Source organism: Saccopteryx leptura, chromosome 3 (genome assembly GCF_036850995.1).
Source record: "Saccopteryx leptura isolate mSacLep1 chromosome 3, mSacLep1_pri_phased_curated, whole genome shotgun sequence".
Lineage (NCBI taxonomy): Eukaryota > Metazoa > Chordata > Mammalia > Chiroptera > Emballonuridae > Saccopteryx > Saccopteryx leptura.
This window is the reverse complement of record NC_089505.1, coordinates 117,499,580-117,520,692: the sequence shown is the minus strand read 5'-3', so window position 1 is coordinate 117,520,692 and position 21,113 is coordinate 117,499,580. Positions and strand designations below refer to the sequence as shown.

At 54.2% G+C, this 21,113-nt stretch overlaps 1 protein-coding gene across 1 annotated transcript; it reads right to left on the bottom strand.

Annotated features, from left to right (window-relative positions):
- Positions 1-1,798: 1,798 nt before the first annotated feature.
- TIE1 (tyrosine kinase with immunoglobulin like and EGF like domains 1) lies at positions 1,799-20,570 on the bottom strand. The gene is made up of 24 exons (XM_066376052.1): positions 20,517-20,570; positions 20,167-20,322; positions 16,916-17,233; positions 16,727-16,837; positions 15,161-15,316; positions 14,894-15,025; positions 14,570-14,710; positions 14,224-14,352; positions 13,299-13,444; positions 12,927-13,071; positions 11,604-11,762; positions 11,307-11,444; positions 10,598-10,894; positions 9,831-10,121; positions 9,314-9,504; positions 6,679-6,889; positions 6,404-6,514; positions 6,000-6,190; positions 4,922-5,035; positions 4,746-4,816; positions 3,626-3,666; positions 3,443-3,539; positions 3,261-3,360; positions 1,799-2,267 (listed from the first exon to the last, which is right to left on the bottom strand). Exons 2-24 carry the CDS (start codon positions 20,222-20,224, stop codon positions 2,196-2,198), a joined length of 3,420 nt encoding a protein of 1,139 aa, XP_066232149.1. The 5' UTR covers positions 20,225-20,322; positions 20,517-20,570; the 3' UTR covers positions 1,799-2,195.
- Between the last annotated feature and the right edge of the window lie 543 nt (positions 20,571-21,113).

Here is a 21,113-nt window from a genome sequence, read left to right as displayed (position 1 = left end):
TCCGCATGCTAGCCATTCGGGTCTTGTCAGGATACAGATTCTGATACCCCCTACCCGCCCCATTCAACTTCCTGCATTTGTATGGATTGCCCTCTGACCCTGAGCACTGTGTACCAGGCCCAGTGCTGTGAAAAACTGTGCCAGTCTGATCTCATTTGGTGCTAACAACAGTGAGGCAGCTGTTACTAACCCCATTTTTTCAGAGAGGTTAAGTGACTTGAACAAGGTCACACAGAGAGTGATATAACAAGGACTTAGACATGAGTCTGTGTGATTCCAGAATCTGTGTTATTAACTCCAATGCCACACCATGTTATGTATTCTTTGATCTCATCTGATTCACTGAAAAAAAATGAATCAAGACAAATGTTTCCGCCTTCCTCTTTTGGGGTCCACAAAGCTGGGCAGTAAGATGGCTACCAGTGGATAGAGTGTCAGACTGGGATGCAGAGGATCCAGGTTCAAAAACTGGAGGTCGCCAGCTTGAGCGTGGGCTCATCTGGTTTGAGCAAGGTTGGCTTACCAGCTTGAACCCAAGGTCGCTGGCTTGAGCAAGGGGTCGTTGGCTTGATCAAGGGGTCACTGGCTCTGCTGTAGTGGTCCTGGGTCAAGGCACATATGAGAAAGCAATCAATGAACAACTAAGGTGCCTCAATGAAGAACTGATGCTTCTCATCTCTCTCCCTTTCTGTCTGTCCCTATCTATCCCTCTCTCTGACTCTCTGTCAAAAAAAAATAAAAATAAAAATAAAAATAAAAATAAATAAAAAGACAAATGTTTCCTAAGGACCAGTGGGAGAGGACAGCAAGGACAAAACAAAAGGACAGGCAAACCTGAAGGCCACACGCCTGACCAGGCGGTGGCACAGTGAATAGAACATCGGACTGGGACGCAGAGGACCCAGGTTCAAGACCCCGAGGTTGCCAGCTTGAGCACGGGCTCATCTGGTTTGATCAAAAGCTCACCAGCTTGGACCCAAGGTCGCTGACTTGAGCAAGGGGTTACTTGGTTACTCAAGGGGTCTGCTGTAGCCCCACAGTCAAGGCACATATGAGAAAGCAATCAAAGAACAACTAAGGTGTCACAACGAAAAACTGATAATTGATGCTTCTCATCTCTCTCCGTTCCTGTCTGTCTGTCCCTATCTATCCCTCTCTCTGACTCTCACTCTGTCTCTGTAAAAAAAACAAAACCAAAAAAACCTGAAGGCCACAAGATATGAAGTGGGACATGGGGCTAGTTTTCAGGACAGCGAGCACCTCCTAGCTCTCTAGGAGACCCTGGGGAAGGCAAAGGAATCTACCATGGCTGGCTGAAGATGGGACTAACCTCACCTTCCTCTTTTGGGGTCCACAAAGCTGGGCAGTAAGATGGCTACCAAGCCAGGAAAGGCTGCCTAAAGACAAAGGAAAGTGGGAGCTCCAGACAGGCCACATCTGTCTGGTGCTGAGGTATCAGTTTGAGCTGAGGCTGGGTTATAGCTGACCCTGGCAGGGACTGTTTGGACAGCGCAAAGAATGTGAGGCCGGCAGCCACCCAGAAATATAGGGAGACATGTTGGAGAATAGTGAAGAGATTGGGGAAAACTGGACTTCTTATATGACAAAGACTCAGGGCTGGTGTAGGTATGAAACAGTTCTTCTGGAACACCTCCCATCATGGAAAGGCAATCCCAGCAGAGGGATTGGGTGGACAACACCACTAAGAACAGCATTTCGTTTCCCAGAAAGTCTAGTTTCTTTGTCTTTGGTTGAACTTTTCCCTGGGATTGGCCAGCCATAAAAGGTAGACATTGGATGGAGCTTCTCAGATCATTTATTTTTTCTGATTATGAGGCCGGGAGTGGGGAGCAGCTGAACACAGCACGCTCGTGGTGTGAGTGCTGGCTTTGGGCGGAGGGGCGGAAGCCGGGGTCTGAGTGTGGGGAGAAGAGACGCACATACAAGGAGCCGCTGAACTAGAAGGGAGGGAGTGCAGGGAGCTGTAAGAGTAACTGCAGGAGGCAGGGGAGCAATTCAAAGGATGAGGACCCAAGTTCCCTAAGCCCACCCCTTCCCTTGATCCCCTCTTTTCTTCTTTAAGTTAAAAAAAAATCCTCGAGGCAGCTCAGGTCAGAGGCGACAAGGATCCGAAGTCACAGGTGGGAGAGCCGCCTGCTCTGGCCAGCAGAGCCAGGTTCCGCCTAGACCGCAGCTCAGGCCTCCTCAGCCGTAGCATCAATGCCCGCGTACGTGAAGTTCTCGAAGAGCGACATGTTCACGTAGGCCTGGGGAGCACAGCAAGTTTTAGTGGGGGCCAGGGATGGGGGCCACTCTGGCCTGGAAGTCCTCAACTTCCACGTGGTTGGGGTATCTGGGGAGACACTGCTTTGTTCCGAAGTCTGAATATGGCCCCATGGCCAAGGTTGGCCCCTCACCAACCCAGAACAGCAAGGGCATTAAACTACAAGTTGGAGGATCAAGTGAGAGGCCCTTGAAACAGTTGTTAAGAGTTTTTTATGCATTCATTTAATGAATTGTTTGCTCATTCATTCATTTATTCATTCACTTATTCATTTATTTATAAGGCTATTTTTGACAATTTACCCATTTATATGGTTATTTGATCATTCCCTAAGTCTTAAGACTTTATTAACTCCCATAGCTATTTAGTCATTAATTAATTCATAGGAAGAACTCTGAATTCACAAATGGATTCCATTTTAATATATTTCTTTATATTTATTGGATAATTCATTTATTCACATGGTTATTAAATTCTGTTACTTAATTCTGTTCATTCAAATGATTATATCATGTGAACATATAATCCATCCACTAATTCAATTCTATTCATTCATTCATTCATTCATTCATTCACTCACTGTACCATTCATCCATTCATCCATCTATCCATCCATTTGGTTAGTTGATCATTCATGCACTGCACTCTGGTTCTTTGACAAGTGAGGAGAGGTGTCCTCGATGAGAATGAGCTGATGGCTCCAACAGAGGAGGACAGGTACATGGTCTAGGACTGGGGGTCTGGGGCCTGGAGAAGGATTTTCTGCTGGGGCTAGCAGTGGCCTTGGAACAGCTTAGAAAGGCCTAATGGCCAACCTATTGAGAGCTGGAAATGGGGTCTACATCCCGGCGCCCGGCCTAGCTGTGGTGACAACTAGTAACGGGGACAGGGGCCCAGAGCCTGATGCTGGTTCCTTTGTGAGAGCATTCCTATAAGCCTTGTGAGCGCTAGCCCTCATCAACCCCAGTCTCCTTACCTTCCTGGCTTCTAGCATTCGGCCCAGCTGCAATGCAATCTGGGCAAAGGGGGGTCTCTCGTACGGACGGTCCCGCCAACACTGACGCATCAGCTCATACCTGCAGATGGGGCATTGTGAGGTGAGGGGTCGGGGCCAATGGGGTGATGGGCGTCACAGGGCTCAGGGCTGAGGCGACTCACACTTCATCGTCACAGTTCCGAGGCTGCTCCATGCGGTAGCCCTGAGGCAGCTTCTCATAGAGCTCGGCACAGGTCATACCACAGTAGGGTGTGCCCCCTGAAGGAGGGGACAAAGCTCCCTCAGCCCAGGGCCCCAGAGCGCATAAAGTGGGGGCACCCTGGGGAAGGGGGTCACGGACTCACCAAGGCTCACGATCTCCCAGAGGAGAACCCCAAAGGACCAGCTGAAATGAGGAGGATGCCTTAGTTACTTTTAGGCCATGGGGCCAGCAGTGTAGTGTCTACCTACCCCAGGCTTGCAGCCATCCCAGCCCCTGCATGGTCTATTCTGAGTACCTGGCCTTGGCCAGCTGTTTTCTCCCCTCCATTAAAACTTCTTCACAGCTCCTCTCAGCTCAATACAATCAAAGCTAACATTTTTTGTCATGCATTTGCTATGGGCCAGATGCTGATCATTTTAATGTATGTGTTAATAATATATTTAACTCTCACACCAACCCTATGATATTGGTATTGTCATCTTCCCTACGTTATAGATGGAGTCACCGAGGCAATGGGAGGCTGGCTAGCTTGCCCAAGGTTACCCGGCTAGTAAGTGGCAGGGATTCAAACCCTGGCAGTCTGACTCCAAAGCCCTTGCTCCTAACTGGCTCTTACAGTGTAACGACCTCTGTCATGTGAGTCAGGTGAGGTTGGGGTGGGAGTTCTAGTGGAGGGAGAGAATTTAGGGGGGATTTGGGAGTAGGAAGCAGGTGACTGATGGTCAGAGGGGTGGTGGGTGTGGCAGACAGTGAGCAGGGCAAGCCAGGGTGGAGGGCTGGGCAGGCTAGGTTTCCCAGACAGGGGTAGGTTGTCTGTGAGTGGGGAGCACACAGAATGAGGCTTGGGGGTGATGTTCTGGTTAGGTCCTCATGTGGATGACCCTACCCTTTCCAGAGGAAGGTAAGAGCATTCCTGAGTGGTCTCTCCCCATTCACCCGGGCATCATCCACCGGCACCCCCAAACCTCTCTAAGGCATCCCCCAGTCTGTTAGACAAATACTGCCCTAAACTACCCCTGAGACACCTTCAAAAACAAAACTTCCTTTCAGCTAGCTCCCCTACCTTCCCACTAAGATGCTGGACATCACCAAGGTATACTCAAGACACACCTACATCTCACCTGTGCCACACCTGGAACACACCCTAGAGACATCCAGGTCATGCCTTGGACTCCCTGACATGTGTCTGAGATTGCCCAGGTCATGCCTGAGCGCATCCTTGGGAGACCAAGCCCTCCTACCCCATCCTGTCCCACTCTTACACATCGCTCTTGGTGGTATAGACGCTGTAGTTCAGGGACTCGATGGCCATCCAGCGCACGGGGAGACGCCCCTGGAAGGGAAGGGTTCGAGGGGTTGGGTGAGGAGGAAGAGCCTCTGCAGAGGGATCTGGGGATCAGGGCCAGGCATGGAGCCTGAGAGGAAGACTGAGACTTACCATCGTCTTCTTCACATAAACCTCCTCCCCACGAGATAGGCCAAAGTCGGCAATCTTAGAGGCCAGGTTCTCTCCAACCAGCACATTTCGGGCGGCGAGGTCCCTATGGATGAACTGCAGGCATGGTGTGAAGTCAGGGAAGGCTGGGAATGAGCGAGCTCAGGCCTCCTGGGCCGGTGCGGGGTCTGACCCCACAGCCAGTTTGCACGGCCACCCTCAAAGCCTTTAGTAGTGCCTCCCTCCCTCCCACCCCCCCGGCCACCCGGGCCTCCTCCTGGGTCAGCAATGCCTGCCTGAGAAAAATCACAGGGCTGGCTGCTGTCCTCCCCCCCTTTCTGTGATATAGCCTTGGCCAAGCTCAGGTGTACTCCTCTTCCTGGGTGGGCTTTTCCCCGCTGACCTCATCGTACCTTCCCCTCTTTGCATGCTCCCTACCTCCCTCTTTCCCAACCTCACTCCTCCCTTATTTGATGAGAGTGGGGAAGGACCTTCTCTTGCCCAAAGTGACCCTTTCCCTCAAGTTCCAAGTCCCTTTCACTTGACCCTCCACCTTCCTCAGAGACCTTCTCTCCATTACCCCTATCCTGCGTGCTGTGCCCCTCTGTTTTCAAATATACCAAGAACTACCTTTAAAAGGCCTTCCCTCAGTCTCATGTCCCCCTACTACTGCTGTCCCTCACTCCTTTCATTCAAGTAGGGTATCCCTGAACTTGGGCTCCGGCCTCCACTCTCTGCTCCTCCTTTACTGTCTCCTCCCTCCCTTACTATTAGTGTCACATCTGGGGGGTGACAGTTTTCAGATTGTTGTCTCCAGCCCAGGCCTGCCCCGAGTTCTAGGCTGGCGTCTGTAACAGCTAACTCAACACCTCCACCAAGGTGTTCCTCAGGTGCTCCCAGTCAGTATCTCCTCCAGACCTGCAGCTCGTCCAGGCCACCACCTTGGGGTCAAGTCCCTCTCTTCTCTTCATTCCTCAATCCCACAACCAGTTAGAGCCTGCTGATCTTATCTCCTGGGGTCAGCCGGTGGCCTCCCCTCCACCCTCTACGCCCCCTCCCTGCCCCACACTCACACACACACCTGCTTCTCACTCAGGTACTGCATGCCATTGGCCGCATCGCTGGCGAAACGCAAGAGCTGCCGGGAGCTGAGGGTGGAGGCCGTCCCGTGTTCTCGGGCAAAAGCTGGGTCCGTTTCTAGGACCCGGCTTTTCCGCAGAAAATCTAGCAGGTTCCCGTAGGGGGCATATTCAATAGCAATATACAAGTAACCTGGGAGGACAGGAGATACACGGCGGTAGTTTACACACAGGAAACCTGAGGCGGCAGGAGCCCAATGGAAGCAGACAGAAGCATGAAGCCTGAAGGAGGATGAATAGTGATGTTTAGGTAAGCGGAGGCTCCCTGCAAGCTACTGATGTGGAGGGAGTGATGGCTAATGACAGATGTTTGGAAGAAGGGTTAGGTGATAAGCTGAGGGCTCACCTCGGTTCTCACAGGCTCCCAAGAGGTTGATGATATTGGGGTGATGCCCCAGTTTGCACAGAACTTCCAGTTCTCCCGCAAAGTCACGATGGTCATTTTCAGAGGCATATTCTGTATAAAGAATCCAGTATCACTTTTGCCAGAAATTTATTCTGGATAAAGGGCATGGGCTGGTAAGGGCTGAGGTCAGTTACTGGAGGGAGACAAGGGGAGCCTGGGATCTTTGGGGGAAAGAAGAGGGCCAGGGTTAGGGTCAAGGGTCATTCCCAGCAGACCTTTCAGCATCTTGATGGCTGCATTCATCTTGAGCCCGTCCTTCTTGATCATGGCCCGGATGACCTGGCCAAAGTTCCCCTCCCCGATGAGGTCCTCAAATGTGATGTCCTCCCACTCCAACACCGGGTAATTCAGAGGCTCGGGCTGTGGTTTTGGTCGCCGGGTCAGCGTCAGTGTGCCTGAGCTAAACTGCAGGATGGTCTCCTCGCCCTTCACAGGATGGGACAGGTGGACAGACAGCCCATGCAAGAGGCACGGACAGAGCTTGGTTAGACAAATGGAGGCCCTGACAGAGGGCATCCCAGCCAGGGACACACACAAAGGACACATACTGAGACAGAATCATAGGAGGTGGGCCACGGGTGGGCCATTGGGTGGACAGATGTCCATGGAGAGAGGCCATAGCCGGGGGGTCAGGTGTGCAGAGCACAGGAAGAAGAAGGATGGGTAATATCGCTAGAAGCCACAATCTGAGTCAACGGGAAGATAACGTTTCTAACATTTAAAATAGAAAGGAATGGGAATGAGTTGTGTTGGGAAGCAGTGAGCTGATCCCACAACCAGGCTTCTCTGTCACCAGGAAAGCTCTGGAGAGGATTCCAGCCTTGGGCAGGGGGGCTGGGGTTCACTTAATGAGCGCCTACTACACACCAAGCTCCGAGCTGCGGAGAGCCAGTGCAGGGACTTTCTGCTCCACAGTAGCAGAAGCAGAAATTACCACCGTCCACCCACTTGGCATCCGCCCATAGCTCTAAAACCACCCTGGGGCTTAAAGATAGAAAGACCATAACAAAGAGGAACATGCACTTCCCCCAACTTAGTAGAAGCTGAGCCACCTGGGCAGGGCTGATGCAGGAAAAGGAAACAGTAGAAAGGACAAGGTTAGCTGCCAATATGAGAACTGGAAGAAGCATTAAGACAGCCATGATGGTGGGGCTCCCTAAGAGAGCTGAAGCCAGCTTGATGGGGAAGGAATGGGACATGAGTCACATGGACAGCTGAAGGCTCCCAGCAGCACATGCACATGAATGTTCTAGTGGTGGATGCATGCAGAGGCCCACATGGACATGTGCACCTGGAGGACCACACACAAAAGGACACAGGCATACACACATGGGGGTGCTCACAGGGTATACACGCATGCACACATGGCACACACTCATGAACACTCACATTGCAGGCACATGTAGCAGGGGTATATCTTGATATAGGTTCGCATAATTTAAATGTTAAAGGCAGCTTTCCCCCCTCCTTTTCCCAACATCTTTACCCATGGCCTGCCCCCACCACAGCAGTGGCAGCTTTTTGTGCACCCTGCAGAGGGAGGGCCCACGCAGCCTGAACAAAGGAGCCGACTGAATCTCTGAAGGGAGTTGTTAAAGGCATGGCAGAGACAATAGCTTTGGACACTAGACTTTCTAGCACAAGGGTCAGCTCTTGAAAGAGAAGACGGTCTTTTTTTTTTTTAAATGCCAAAACTTGGCTGTAAATATCAAAAGCCCAGGCATGGAGGACCAAGGACAGAGTTCAGGTCATAAGTGGCAAAGATGGCGATCTCAGAGGAGACAGGACCAGGGGTTGGAGGACAGAGATGGGAGAAGGTGACAAGATGATATGGCACTGGGTCCCAGAAGATGAGCCAGCACCCTCGCCTCACTCCTAAGGACTACAGAAGCACAGAAAACTCAGACAGCCTGACCTGTGGTGGCGCAGTGGATAAAGCGTCAACCTGGAAATGCTGAGGTCGCCAGTTCGAAACCCTGGGCTTGCCTGGTCAAGGCATATATGGGAGTTGATGCTTCCAGTTCCTCCCCACCTTCTCTCTCTGTCTCGCTCTCTCTCTCCTCTCTCTCTCCCTTTCTGTCTCTCTCTCTCTCCTCTCTAAAATGAATTAAAAAAATTAAAAAAAAAAAAAAAAAAAACTCAGACAGACTTGCAGGGGAGCCAGGAAGAGTGGAGGCTTGTTTCCTTTCTCAAGGAGCAACAGATGAGGTTACAGGCCTAGCACATCTCTAGGGTGGTAGATGGAGATGTGTAAGGGGTTGTAGCAATGGGTCTGAGGGTCATAGGATATGTTACCCTCCACAGGGTAAGCACCCCACAGTCCTTAAGTCTCTCCAGGGAAACCCTGGGATTTATAAGGATGGAGGATGGGATGAGTAGCTCACAGAATGACTAGCCTGCTGGCAGGAGGCCATAGGAGGCTGAGGCCACCAGCCACAGCCGTATGCAAATGGGAGCTGGCTCCCAAGTTGGGGAGGGGCTGCCAAGACAGAGGCCAACATGAAGCCTGGTGCCCCTCCATATCATCACGCTACGTAGGCTTAGACCATCTCCATGGAGAAGGGGGAGAATCCCGAACTGCTCACCGTGAAATATGGACATAATCCAGTTACTTTGAACAGGGAATATTAAGTATTTTACCACTAATAGCAATGGTTTCATGAGTTCAGCTTTAGAGAAATAAAACTATATTTTATGCCTTTGAATGTCATTTAGTATAATTTTATACCTGTGACAAACATGCACCCATGCACACACGCAGACACATACACTCGGGTGTACATGGGTAGAAACATCTACACAGATGGTCTGCATGCACGTGCCCCAGGCTGGCACAGGCAGGTGACTGACCGATCCCGACTGGTAGGTGAAGGTGCGTCTGCGGTGCAGGCAGCTCCTGCGGATGCACACGAGGGTTAAGAGGGCAGCTAGGATGGTGAGGCAGGTGGCAGACATGGAGCCCACCACAGCCAGGATCAGCTGTTGATCTAGGTCCTCTTTAGCTGCCCGGATCTCTTGGACTGGGCCCTCACTCTGTAGCCCTGGACACAAGAAGACAGGCAGATCATGGGGACACCTGGTTTCCACCCAGAGGCCACCATAGGTCACATAGAGGGAGAGGCCAGAGATTCCAGAACCAGGGAGGGATCAGGGGTGTCACACCTAGGGCCAGTGGGTGACTGGAGTGACATGATTATCCCAGCACTAGGACAGCAGATCATAAGAAGGGATGGGACAGGGTCTGCAGTGGCAGGACTCATGTCACTTGTTGGGAGGGATGACCTGGCTCTAAGGAAGGGGGTCACATGGAGGCAGAGATTAGTGAGACCCCAGGGCCCAGGAGTCCCCACAGGCCCTGCCCTCTCACCGTTGCCCAGGGTGGACTCTTCTACCATATTGCTCCAGTCACCGGGACCCTGGGCCCTGGCCCGCACACGGAAGAGGTAGCGTGTGCTGGCGTTGAGGCCGCGGACTACGGTGCTTGTCTCCTCGGGCCTGTCCACATCCATCCACAGTGGGTCTCCCGAGCCCCCGGCCACCTGCATCTCCACGATGTACTTGGATATAGGCCCAGCCGGAGCCTCTGGGCGCTGCCACGTCAGCTGGATCTCAGAGTCGGAGAGGGCCTGAGCATGGAGGTGTTGGGGGGCTGGGGGCCCTGGAGAGGTGGGGGTGGAAAGGCAGGACTCAGACCAAATTATGGAGCTGTGGGGTCAGGCAGAAATCCACTCTAGTGGTGCCCCCTCGGAGGACCCCAGAATGGGAGCTGCCCTGTCAACCTCCTCCTTTCCTCCGGGACTGCGTTCCTCTCCCTGTGGTCTCTGCCACCTTGGAGCTTCTGCTTCCCTGTAATCTCCTTATATCCCAACTCTTCCCCCTGTGCCAGGGTCCAGGTCCTCCCATTGTGCCAGGTCCTCCCACGTCCCCTGTGCCCTGTGCTCTCTGTCCCATGTCCTCCCTGTGTCCATGTCTGCCTGATGCCCTAGGTCCTCCTGTGGCCATGTTTTTCACATGCCCTGGGTTTTCTCCACACCCATCCAGTCTCCTGTAACCTCCCATGTCCCTTGTGGTCTTGTGTCTCCTGTGGCCCCATCCGCCCCTCATTCCAAGCCCATCCTCCCTTCTTGAACATACCGCCGAGGGGCAGAAGCACACGTGCGGGGGGTGAGGCAGGGCCCAGGTGGGTGCAATGGTAGAGCCTCACATCCAGCTGATAGTGGGTGCCAGGCGTGAGTCCGGTCAGGAGGGTGGTGCGGGCCTGGGGGGACGAGACGTTCTCCCGCCGCTCCTGTCCCCGGGCCCCGTCCCACAGGCGCAGCAGGAAACCATCGCCCACCAGTGGCCCAGGCAGCGAGGGTAAGGACCAGCTCACTCGCAGCCGGTCAGGGCCCTCCACATTCCAGCCCTTCAGCCATGGCTGCAACAAGGGCTCTGGGGCCAGAGGTCAGGGGTCAGCACTGTCTAGTACAGGGGTCTCAAACTCAACTCAGCATGTGGGCCGCAGAGCAAGATTACAGCCGTTCGTTGGGCCACACTAGGTCTACAAAAGGCAACTGTTACGCAACACTTTTCAGTGTCACAAAACGACCAGAAACTGTAGTTCGTGGATTAGTCTGTGGGCCGCACAAAATTGTTCGGCGGGCCGCATGTGGCCCGCGGGCCGTGAGTTTGAGACCTATGGTCTAGTAGGTCCCTGGGGCTAGACATGACAGTGGTCCCCAGGTGACAGGGTGACAACCTCTAGTGGGAAAGGCAGGGGCCCGTGAATAAGAATTGACAACTCCTGAGTACACAGAACAGTATCCCCTGGGGTGACAGGAAGGGGTGACTCTTGGCCTCTCACCAGGACAGTCAGTGGTCATGAGGGTTGGAGGGCCCCAGGCCCCCTCCCCGCCTTCCCCTGGCCGGCTCAGCTGCACACGGACGTTGTATCCTGTCTTCGGCCTCAGGTTCATTAACGTCACATTCTCACTGGGGTCCACTGGGGATGGGGTACCACAGTACACATCACTGAGTCTCTTCCAAGGGCCACCATTCCCCCTCAGCCCTCTCTTCCCCTTACACCACTCCCCCTCCCCTCCACTCCCCCTCCCCTCAGTATTACCTGTCACCCTGTCCCGCCAGCTGTCTCCCCACTCACCCACAATGGCGGACCAGGCCATGGTGCTATCCTGGGGCTGGTAGTGCAGGCGGACAGAGGTAATGGGCCCGTCCCCGGAGTAGGAGACCAGCGGGGACACCACAAGCTGGCGGCTCTGCTTGGCCAGAAGTCTAGGAGCAGTCAGGGGCACTGGGGGCTCTGCAGGGAGACCTGGGGTAAGGTATGGCCCGGAAAGCCCCCCCCCCCCCCCCCAGTGAGAGACACGAGCAGATTCTTGTGTTCTGACCAACAAAGACACCCAGGCTCTCAGTCTGGATCTGGACTGGGAAGACCAACCTTGAAGATGACCAGAGTGGCCAGGTCCCGAGGAGGACAGAGTTCTGCTCCCCTGGGCAGCGTGGGGCACAAGGCTCCAGCACTACGATACATGTTTAAATGCATCACCTAATTTACTCTTCATAGCAACCCTATCAAGTGAGCACTGATGTCCTGATTACTTGCTTAAGGTGATGAAGCGAGGAATCTGTAGAGTAAGGATTAGAACCCAGGGTGTCTGGGCCCAAAGACTGGGGAAAGTGAGGAGAAAGCCTGGAGGTGGAGCCCCACACTAACATTTCCTGGTAGTGGAGGGGGGCTGCAGACAGGTGGGCAGGGGGTGGTGAGTCAGGGGGGAAGAGTGAGAAGAGAGAAGTCTGGGCTTGTGCAGGGAGCAGGGACTGTGGGGAGCAGAGGGCAGGAGAAACCAAGAGGTGGCAAGGGGTGTGAAAGGCCAAGGCTTATGGTGCTGGCAAAGGTGAAGGGACAACGGACCGGGTGGGCATGCTCCGTCCCGAGCAGTCCCGGGCACTGGTAGTTCCCTCCTCACTTTGCCTCAGGGAAGCTGACACCCTAGGCTGGTGCAGAGTGCTCTGTCAGAGGGGAGCAGCACCCCAGAGGCAGAGTTAAAGGCCACTGTGGTGTCTGTGGGAGGGGAGAGGACACGCATGGCAGGCAGAAGGCCGGTGAGGCCAGAGGGTGTTTCTGGGGCACAGGATGTCCTTCCCCGATGGGACTGAGTGGCGCACCCACCCTGACACTGCCCAGCCCAGACCTCTGGTTGACCATATGCCCTCTTCTTTGCCTGGTGCTGGGCTGTGACCTTCGATGCCCTTGCCCTTCCTGCTACGATGCCCAGTCCGAGCAGCATCAGCTAGTGCCCACTCTGCCTGCTGTCCATCCTCCATGGGCATCACTGACCTTTTTCTTTAAATTTTTTATTTAATTGTGTTTACATAGATTCTAGGGTCACCCCAAATGCATCCCCCCTCCCCCATGTGTCCCTCAACATCTCCCTTGCCCCCTCCTCCCCACAGTACCACTGACCTTTGATGTTGACCTTGAAGCGCCGGCTGTCTTGACCACCAGACGTGGACACACGGCATTCCCAGAAACCACTATCCCCAAGAGCCAAACGCGGCACCTCAAACTCGGCTGTAGTTCTATCTGGCTCCACAATGGCCTTGGTAGACTGAGAGAGACAGGGGGAGGGGACAAACCCAAGACAATGTACATCTGTCTGGCAGATACTGATGTGCCTAGACTGATGAGGGGACAGAGGCCAGGAGACACAGCCCTTCAAAGATCAGCTAGACCCCATTTGACCCGTGGTCAGGCCAGTGGACAGAGCTTGCAGGAAGCCCTGAGAGGTCAGAGGTCTGAGGGGCCAACTGTGAAGCTGGTGGTCAGGGGGCTGACCAGGAGGACTGTGCCGTCTGGCTTGCGGAGCTCCATGCTGCCCCGTACTGGGAAGGGGTTCCCTGCAGCTGCACAGTTGATCCGGGGCATCGTCCCCAAGTTGAACTCCAGTTCTGAAGCCACGTCTAGGATCTGGGGGATCCGATCTGGCAAGAGAGAGGGTACTTATCCTGGAGCCATCACAGGGGCACACACGAGTACCCTTTGTCCTGTAAAGTGCATCTCAGTGGAGGCACTGCATCTGCCTGGTCACTCAAGCCAGAAAGCCAGCAAGGTCCTGTGTGAGTCCAGGCTCTCGTGCCGCACTGCTGATCAGCTGCCGTCTACCTCCTGCACCCTTTGCTCCCTAAGATCCTTTCAGAACGAAACCAGGGCCCTCACAGCTTCAGCCTCATGGCCAGAACACTGGTTCAGGCCTCATTCATTTCTGGGCCCCGCCACAGATCATCTGGGGTCTCCCGTTCTACTCTCCACCCATCAGCTGGGGTCCTTTCTCAAACACAAGCCTGACCATCTGTGCATCTTCAACAATTCCTTCCTGCTCCTGTCATACTAAGGGCAAACCATTCAAAGTCCCCAAATGTGACCACTTTGAACCACTACTCCCCAGCCACCCCTTACTCCACTGTCCTGGTACCCGGGCCTTTGCTCATGCTCTTCCTCAGCCATTTCTCTTGACTTTCATCCCATCTCAGATCCTGTCTCTTCCCAGAAGCCCTTTCTGACCCCCTCATATTGGTCAGGGCCTCCTCTGGGCTACCACCCACTCTGAGCTGCTGTTCATCTCTATGGATGGTGTAGACTAGGAGGTGAGAACTGCTTCCAGACCATGAGCTCCCTGAGGGCAGGGCCCTAGCAAATTAACAGCGAGATGTGTCTGGTGAATGTTGGCTTGGCTTGAAGGATCTGAGACTCGTGTTCATACCTGACTTCTCACAGTGTACTCCATGCCACCCAGAGGGGCAGACGCAGCCACTGAAGCGGTCACAAGTGCCACCATTCTGACACTGGCACTGGAGAGAGCAGTCAGCCCCAAAATGACCAGGGGCACAGGCTGAGAACAGAAGAGGTTTGGTTGGAGGGGCACAGGTCAGAGGGCAACGAAAGCGGAGCTGGGCCTAGGTAATGATGCACTGGGTGGTGTGGGCACCGGTCAGGCGAGCGGGGGACTATGGAGGGCGTGGTGTACTAGTCAGGGCCAGAGTAAAGGGTCTGGGTCAAGCCTGGCCAGCTCTCTGGGTCAGGGACCATGAAGGGTGGTTTGTACATACCTTCCTGGCACTGGCTTCCTCTCCAGCCTGATCCACAGGAACAGCCATAGGGGTCTGGGAGGCAGAAGGTGAGACCCCGGCAGCCTGATGCACTTGGGCACTGCTCCTGGCAGTTCTGCCCAAAGCGGCCCTCTCTGCAGGCTGGAAAGAGGAAATGTGGGGTAGGGGCCTCTGCTGGGTCCCGGGTCTGGAACCTACTCGCACTCTCACTCTTCAAGCTCTGTCCTCATAGCTGATGGGTTGATGGGTTGATGGGTTGATAGGTCTTCCCCTCTAACCCTAAGCATGCTCTCCTGCTAGGTCCTAGCTCCCCCTCCCCCTTACCTCGCTCGCAGCGGGTACCAGTGAATCCGGGGGGACATACACACTCTCCATCCCAGTCGTGGCAGACACCTCCATGCAGGCAGCCTGGGCACTCCTTGCTACAGCCTGGTCCCCAGCGCCCTGCCCTGCAGCCTGGAGGAACGTGTTTTCAGCAGATGGCCCTCTGACCCCTGACCACTGCTGCAGAGGAGGGCAGGCCTGGGGACCCACAGGAAGGACTCCTAAGATCTCCCATACCCCCCACCACCTCTGTTCTCTGCCCCTAACCCCGCACGATGAGCCGAAAGAAGGCGCTGTCCAGGGGACTGGCTTCCAGGTAGGTGGCACTGTAGATGCCGCTGAATGACGGCTGTGCATCTGGGAGCTGCAGTAGGAACCGCCCATCCTGGGCCTCATGCCAGTCCAGGGTATAGAAGTAGGATCCTGGGAGCATAAGCGGGTCAGGGGCCTTAGCACCATGTGATACCTGGTGTCCCCTCCCTCTACTCATCTCTGTCCAGGTCATCTCAATGTATATCACGCACTGTGCTCCAACCTGGGATGGCACTGGTGAGTGTTTGTACCCAAGCTGGAAAGCTGGGAAGCGTCCTCTCTCCATCTACCAGATGCTCAGTAAGTCACAGGTCCTGCTCAGTCTATCTCCTCTCATCTGCTAAAGTGCCCTCTTCTCTGCGGGTTCACTGCCACCTGCCACCCTGTTCTCCACTTCCCATAGCCTCCTAAGTGGTCAGTCTCTCTGCTTCCAGTCTCCCCCTTTCCCATCCGCCCTCCACTCAGCAGGAAGTGGTTTGGTTTTTTTCTGCAACAGGCTGCTCCTCAGCTTCCTACTTAACCTCTTCAGTTGTTCTCCACGGCCCTCAGGACCCCATCCAGTTCCCTAGCACATTATTGCCACCCATGTGGCCATTGCATAGCCCTCTAACCCCGTACCTCTCCACACCCTGCTTGACTCGAACATTCCTGAATTCCTGAATTGCTGGTTTCTCTTTCTGCCTTTGCTCTCCCTCCTTTGTTTGGCTAATTATCATTCTTCTTCTAGTCAGGAATTTCTCCCAGGAGCACTGCCTCTAGGACCTGCAGACCCTCATATTAGACCAGTGTCCCTGTCCCTACCCACCCCCTGCTTGCCTCTTTGCTGAGGACAGAACGGAGACTCTAGGGAGCCTAGGTCATCCTGACCATCCACATCAGTACAGAGGGCTTGGAGCTCAGGAGGCAAACGCTTTGGCCTAAGGGAAGAGTCCTCCTCCCTCAGGAACCCAGGGACCCAAAAGGCAGCCAATGGGCTGTGGGTCTCAGGGTTGAGGCAGGAATCTTTGGGACAACAGAGAAAAACAGCTTCCTCCATGGAGTGGTTGAGCTCCCCAGGCTTGGCCAGGCCCCAGCAAACAACTAGACAGTGCCCAGAAGAGGCTAGACTTTCCCTGCCTCTGCTGGGACTTATATACCAATTATTCTCTTCTTCTCCATGGGGATTGCTGCTCCCCACCGTGTGGGCTGTGTACCTGCTTGCTCCCGGGGGAGAGTCAAAGATGAGGGTTTAACACAGTGCTAATTTGGGGATTACTGGGAAGGAGGTAGGTGACCACGATGCCACTGGTCCTCTTGGTGCAGTAGGAGGACAGCTTGGAGGCAGAGATGGATGCAGGTGTTTCCATGGACCTGGTCCAGGACAAAGAGGGCCTTGGAGGTTGACCAGGGGGTAGGGGTAACAGGTGTGTGGGAGTGACGGGTGCGTAAGGGGTCAAAGTTGTGTATGCCCAGGGACATGGAGGTGTTGGGGTTTCAGATCTATGGGTTTACCTGCCCAACCAGCTCAAATGCTCCCCTCACCGTTCCTCTTCCAGATCACATCTGTCTGTTTCTCCTTGAGCACACGTGCGGAAAGCACAGCCGTATCACCTCTGTTCACTGTGTGTGTGACTTTGTCCGGGAGCAGCTGGGCTGCAGGGTGGATGGAGGGTGGGGGTCAAAGGTCAAGGGCAACCCCTACTCTCCCCCGTGACAGCAGGCCAGACTCACCTCCGGGGTTGTTGTGCACGTAGAGGACACTGGTGCGTCGTGCCCCTGAGCCGCCCACACAGGAGAAGACGCCCACTAGGTCCGAGGGTTTCGAGAAGCGGTGCAGCGTGATCCGCTGCGACCCATTGCGGGTCAGCTGCGGTGGCGACGGGGGCGGAGGTGTGCGCACAATGCGGTCGTCCTTCTCCAGCAGCAGGGCCGGACCCCAGGCGTCTGAGCCCCTGCCGGCGCCGGCTTCCCCAGACACGCAGGTCAGGTAGAACCGGTGTGGCTCCGTGCGGCGCAGGTCGGCCAGCAGCGTCAGGTCCACTGCTGCACCTGGGAGGGGACAGCAGTCCTCAGATCTGACCTGGGTCCCCAGCCTTCATCCCTTCCCACCCCCTCTCCCCTACCTTCAGACTCTGCACTTGAGCAGGCATTTCCCTCCCTTCCTGCTCCTGCCCAGTGCACTGACCCCTTACCCTCAAGCCTCTTCTACTGGAAGAGCAAAAACAAAAACAAAGCCCCTGCCCCGGCCTCATCCCCTTCCTTCTGCCAGATGGCTTCCCTGTGCAGCCCAGCTTCGGAAAGAATGATCTATGCTCCCTGTCTCCGTTTCCTTTTGTGCCCTGTCCTTCCCCTTTTCCCGACCTCTCAAAATGCTCTGTCAAGGGGAGCTGCTCTCCCTGCCCTCCTCTATCAGGGTATAGGCTGGAAGAAAGTGCTTTGGAGGGACCCCTCCCTGTTATTCTAGAAATCTACACGTTTGCTGTGCTGGGATTTAAGGCCGGAAAGGCTGCATTCTGCAGCCAGGTGGTTGTGGGACAGAAAAGAAGAAAGCCGTGGGCCCAGTAAAAAGCCAGAGACAGGGCAGGCTTGGACAGACGCGGGGCCAACATGCAGAGAAACAAGGTGGGCCTTGGGTCTCTGCCTCCCATAGAACTCCTGGCTGTGCTGGAGGACAGACATGGACACACCTATCCAACGCGGGGCGCCTCGCAGGGAAGCACAGAGGATGCGTGCCTGACCCATTAGGGCTGCCCCAGGGGTTGAAGACTGGCCTTCCAGGAGATGAAGACCCCCTGGAGAGTCAAAGCCTGGCAGGAGGACAGAGAAGGGTGAGGAGCAGGGGTCCCCAAACTTTTTACACAGAGGGCAAGTTCACTGTCCCTCAGACCGTTGGAGGGCCGCCACATACAGTGCTCCTTTCACTGACCACCAATGAAAGAGGTGGCCCTTCCGGAAGTGCGGTGAGGGGCCGGATAAATGGCCTCAGGGGGCTGCATGCGGCCCGCGGGCCGTAGTTTGGGGACACCTGGGAGGAGAATGGGCAGAGGGAGAGGCCAGTGGTAGGAAAAGGTGTTCTAGGCAGAGGATGCAGCCCAAGGAAAGACATGGAATGAAAAATATTATGGTGCGGACAAGGTGATGTCCAAATTCAGTGTGGCTGGGGCATACAATGTCAAGCAGAGAGTGGGGGAAGGCCGGCCAAGCAGAGCTGGAGTCCAAGACTGACCGTGGTGAGCCCTGTGAGACTCCTCAGCCCCATGACCCCACACCCTCTGAGCCCTCCCTTCTCTGGCCCCACCTGTTAACTGCCAACTAATCAGTTTAAATGCCTCTTAGCTTATCAATTAATACTCTTCGAAAGTCTACCATGGGTAAATGAAGTTAGCATTTGCTGATGGCCTGCCATGTGCCAAGCACCTGATTTCCAAGGGACCCTTCACACCCTTCCGTGAAGCTGACGGTCTTTCCATTTACAGAGGTGGGTAATAACTATTCAAGAGACTTCCCTGAGCAATCTCCTTGACTCCTTTGGCCTTACTATCACCTCTGAGTCAGTAACCCTGGTACAGCCTCTCAACGTGGGCCTGCTTGTCCATTAGCTTTCCTCAAACCTGTTTCTGTTCATTGCTCCCTGACTCAGTGGATGGCACAGGCCACCTGAGACACACTAACTTCGCAATCATCTCATACTCCTGCTGTCATAATAATTAATGTTTATTGGAGGTCAATTGTATACCAGGCACTTAACTTATGATCTCTCATTTTATCATCCCAACTATCTGAGGAAGTGGGTGCTATTACTCAGATTTTATAGCCAGGGAAGGAAGATTCAGAAAGTACTTGCCCAAGGTCATACAGCTAGTAACTGGCAGAGAGCAAGGCTGTCTGATTCTAAAGTCCACACTTTTAAGCATTATACTAGCTGCCCTGATCAGTCACAAAATTCTGCAAATCTTAGTTCTTCAAAGCCTCTTGGCTTTATCTGCATCTCCAAGCCTGCCCCCTTCCCAGCCTTCACCCTTACTCATCTGGACCATCCCAATAGCCACACCCCTCCTTTCTCAACTCTTTTTCCAAAATGATCCATCTAAGACCTTGTGACTCTCTAGCCTACAACCTCCCATGGCTCCCCATTGTCCTCAGGATGAAGAGCATGCTCCTGAGCCCCAAGCTGACCACAAGTTTCCCTTCCTGCTGTGTTCCCTGCAGGAGCCTTCCCTCTTAGGCACTTCCATGCCTCTGAGACTTGCACCTATTGCTGGTGGCCTGGAATGAAGACCACTGGTCTTAGTGTGAAGTCTTTCATGACCCCTTCTTTATCTACTGCCCAAGGTGGAGTAAGTGCTCTTCTGGAGTTCTTTATGCCTATGTGCTTAGCCCTCACCCCACATCCTATGTCCCCCATTAGACTGTGGACCACTCAAAGGCAGCCTGTATTTCTAATCCTTTTTGGCTAGCCCACTGACAGGATCAGCTACCACTTAAGCCCTGACCACTTAAGCCACACATTGTGCCCCACATAAATCACCTTATTTAAGCCCCATAACAGCCATAGGAGGTCAGCATCGGTTAATCTTACTGTGCAGATCTGGAGGCTGCCTGCCTCTCGACTAATGGCCCACCACTTAACACAGCGCCTGGACTATTGTTGGTTCTTGATGAATGTTTGTCAAGTGAATAATTAAATGAATGCAACACCATGACCATATGAGCACTCACGGAAAACTTTGTAGGCCCTGCTGTTCCCCACGGATCCTAAGAGCCAACACAATCAATGGCTGTTCCCACTGCAGCCACCCCTTCCCAATCCCCAGCTGCAGTGATTTCTAGCGCCGGATCCCACTTTCTAGGTTTTCCTGGCCCTGACCCCACCTTCTAACTGATCACAGTATGGATGAAAGCGATGGCAGTGATGATAGAATTTACTGGGGGAGAATCAGGGCCTTGAGGGGCGGGGTTGTGGCTGGCCTGGGGAGACTTACCAACATGAGAAGCCAGGAAGACGATGGGGAGCAGCAGAGGGGGCCCCAGCCAGACCATACTCCAGAGGCTGACCAGGCTGACCAGGACAAGCTGGGCCCACGGTCAGTGACTCTGGGTCTGGCTGCTCAGCCTGTGCTAGTCAGGGAGTGCTGGTGCTGGGGAGGAAGAGGAAATGAGGTGGCTTGGCTGGGAGGGGTGGCAGGGGAGAGGGGTGGGAAGGATTTATCCTGCTTCTGGGCTTCCAGGCCCCCCTGGTCTGATCCTCGCAGGCTGGGAATGGGTGTGGCCTAGAAAAGCCTCGTGTGGGGTCACTGGAGGTGGGGGGGGAAAGATTGTGGTAAAGACAGACCTGGAGACCATTGGACTGATTTTTCCATGTCTTCTCCCCTCAGTCCTCAGTCTTGCCAGCCCACAGGAAGCAGGAAAGGGAGGAAGCCAGTGGCTTCCGCCTATTGAGGAGGGATGGGGGGGATATTGTTCTGGGGTCTCCCCTCCCGCTCAGCACATACACACAGTACAACTTACACGATTTCTTCTGGGCCCCAGAACAGTTACATGGGTGTCCTAGAGAGCAGTTCACACATGTCACACAAGGGTCTTTGTGGGCCCATAAAAGTCGCTCTCAGAGAGTAATGCTGGTGGCCAAGGCCAGGCAGGTCCTCACTGGACTCGGGCAAACAGTAGAGAAACTGCGGAGTCAGAAAGCATTGGGCTATTCCTGTTTAATAGTCTCGCAACAGTGGATGAGCAAACAGGCAGGGGAAACCCACTTCTCAGGCAAATAAACAGGGAAAAATTATCCCTCACAGCTGCAGGTGAGCCATCAGGAAAACCACCCCTGAAGAAAAGTACCCGTAGCCTTGTATAGGCTACACACATGTAGCTTTCTGCCACACGCTCACACACTAATCATGCAAAGTGCTTGCAGCCAGAAAACAAGCGAGCA

Excerpts from the sequence above, each read along its gene's own strand:
- TIE1 (XM_066376052.1), bottom strand. The coding sequence starts at position 20,224 with ATGGTCTGGCTGGGGCCCCCTCTGCTGCTCCCCATCGTCTTCCTGGCT. Across the intron at positions 4,817-4,921 it reads TTTATGTGAAGAAGACGATG|GGGCGTCTCCCCGTGCGCTG; the intron begins GTAAGTCTCAGT and ends CTTCCCTTCCAG. Across the intron at positions 3,540-3,625 it reads CTGGGAGATCGTGAGCCTTG|GGGGCACACCCTACTGTGGT; the intron begins GTGAGTCCGTGA and ends CCCCTCCTTCAG.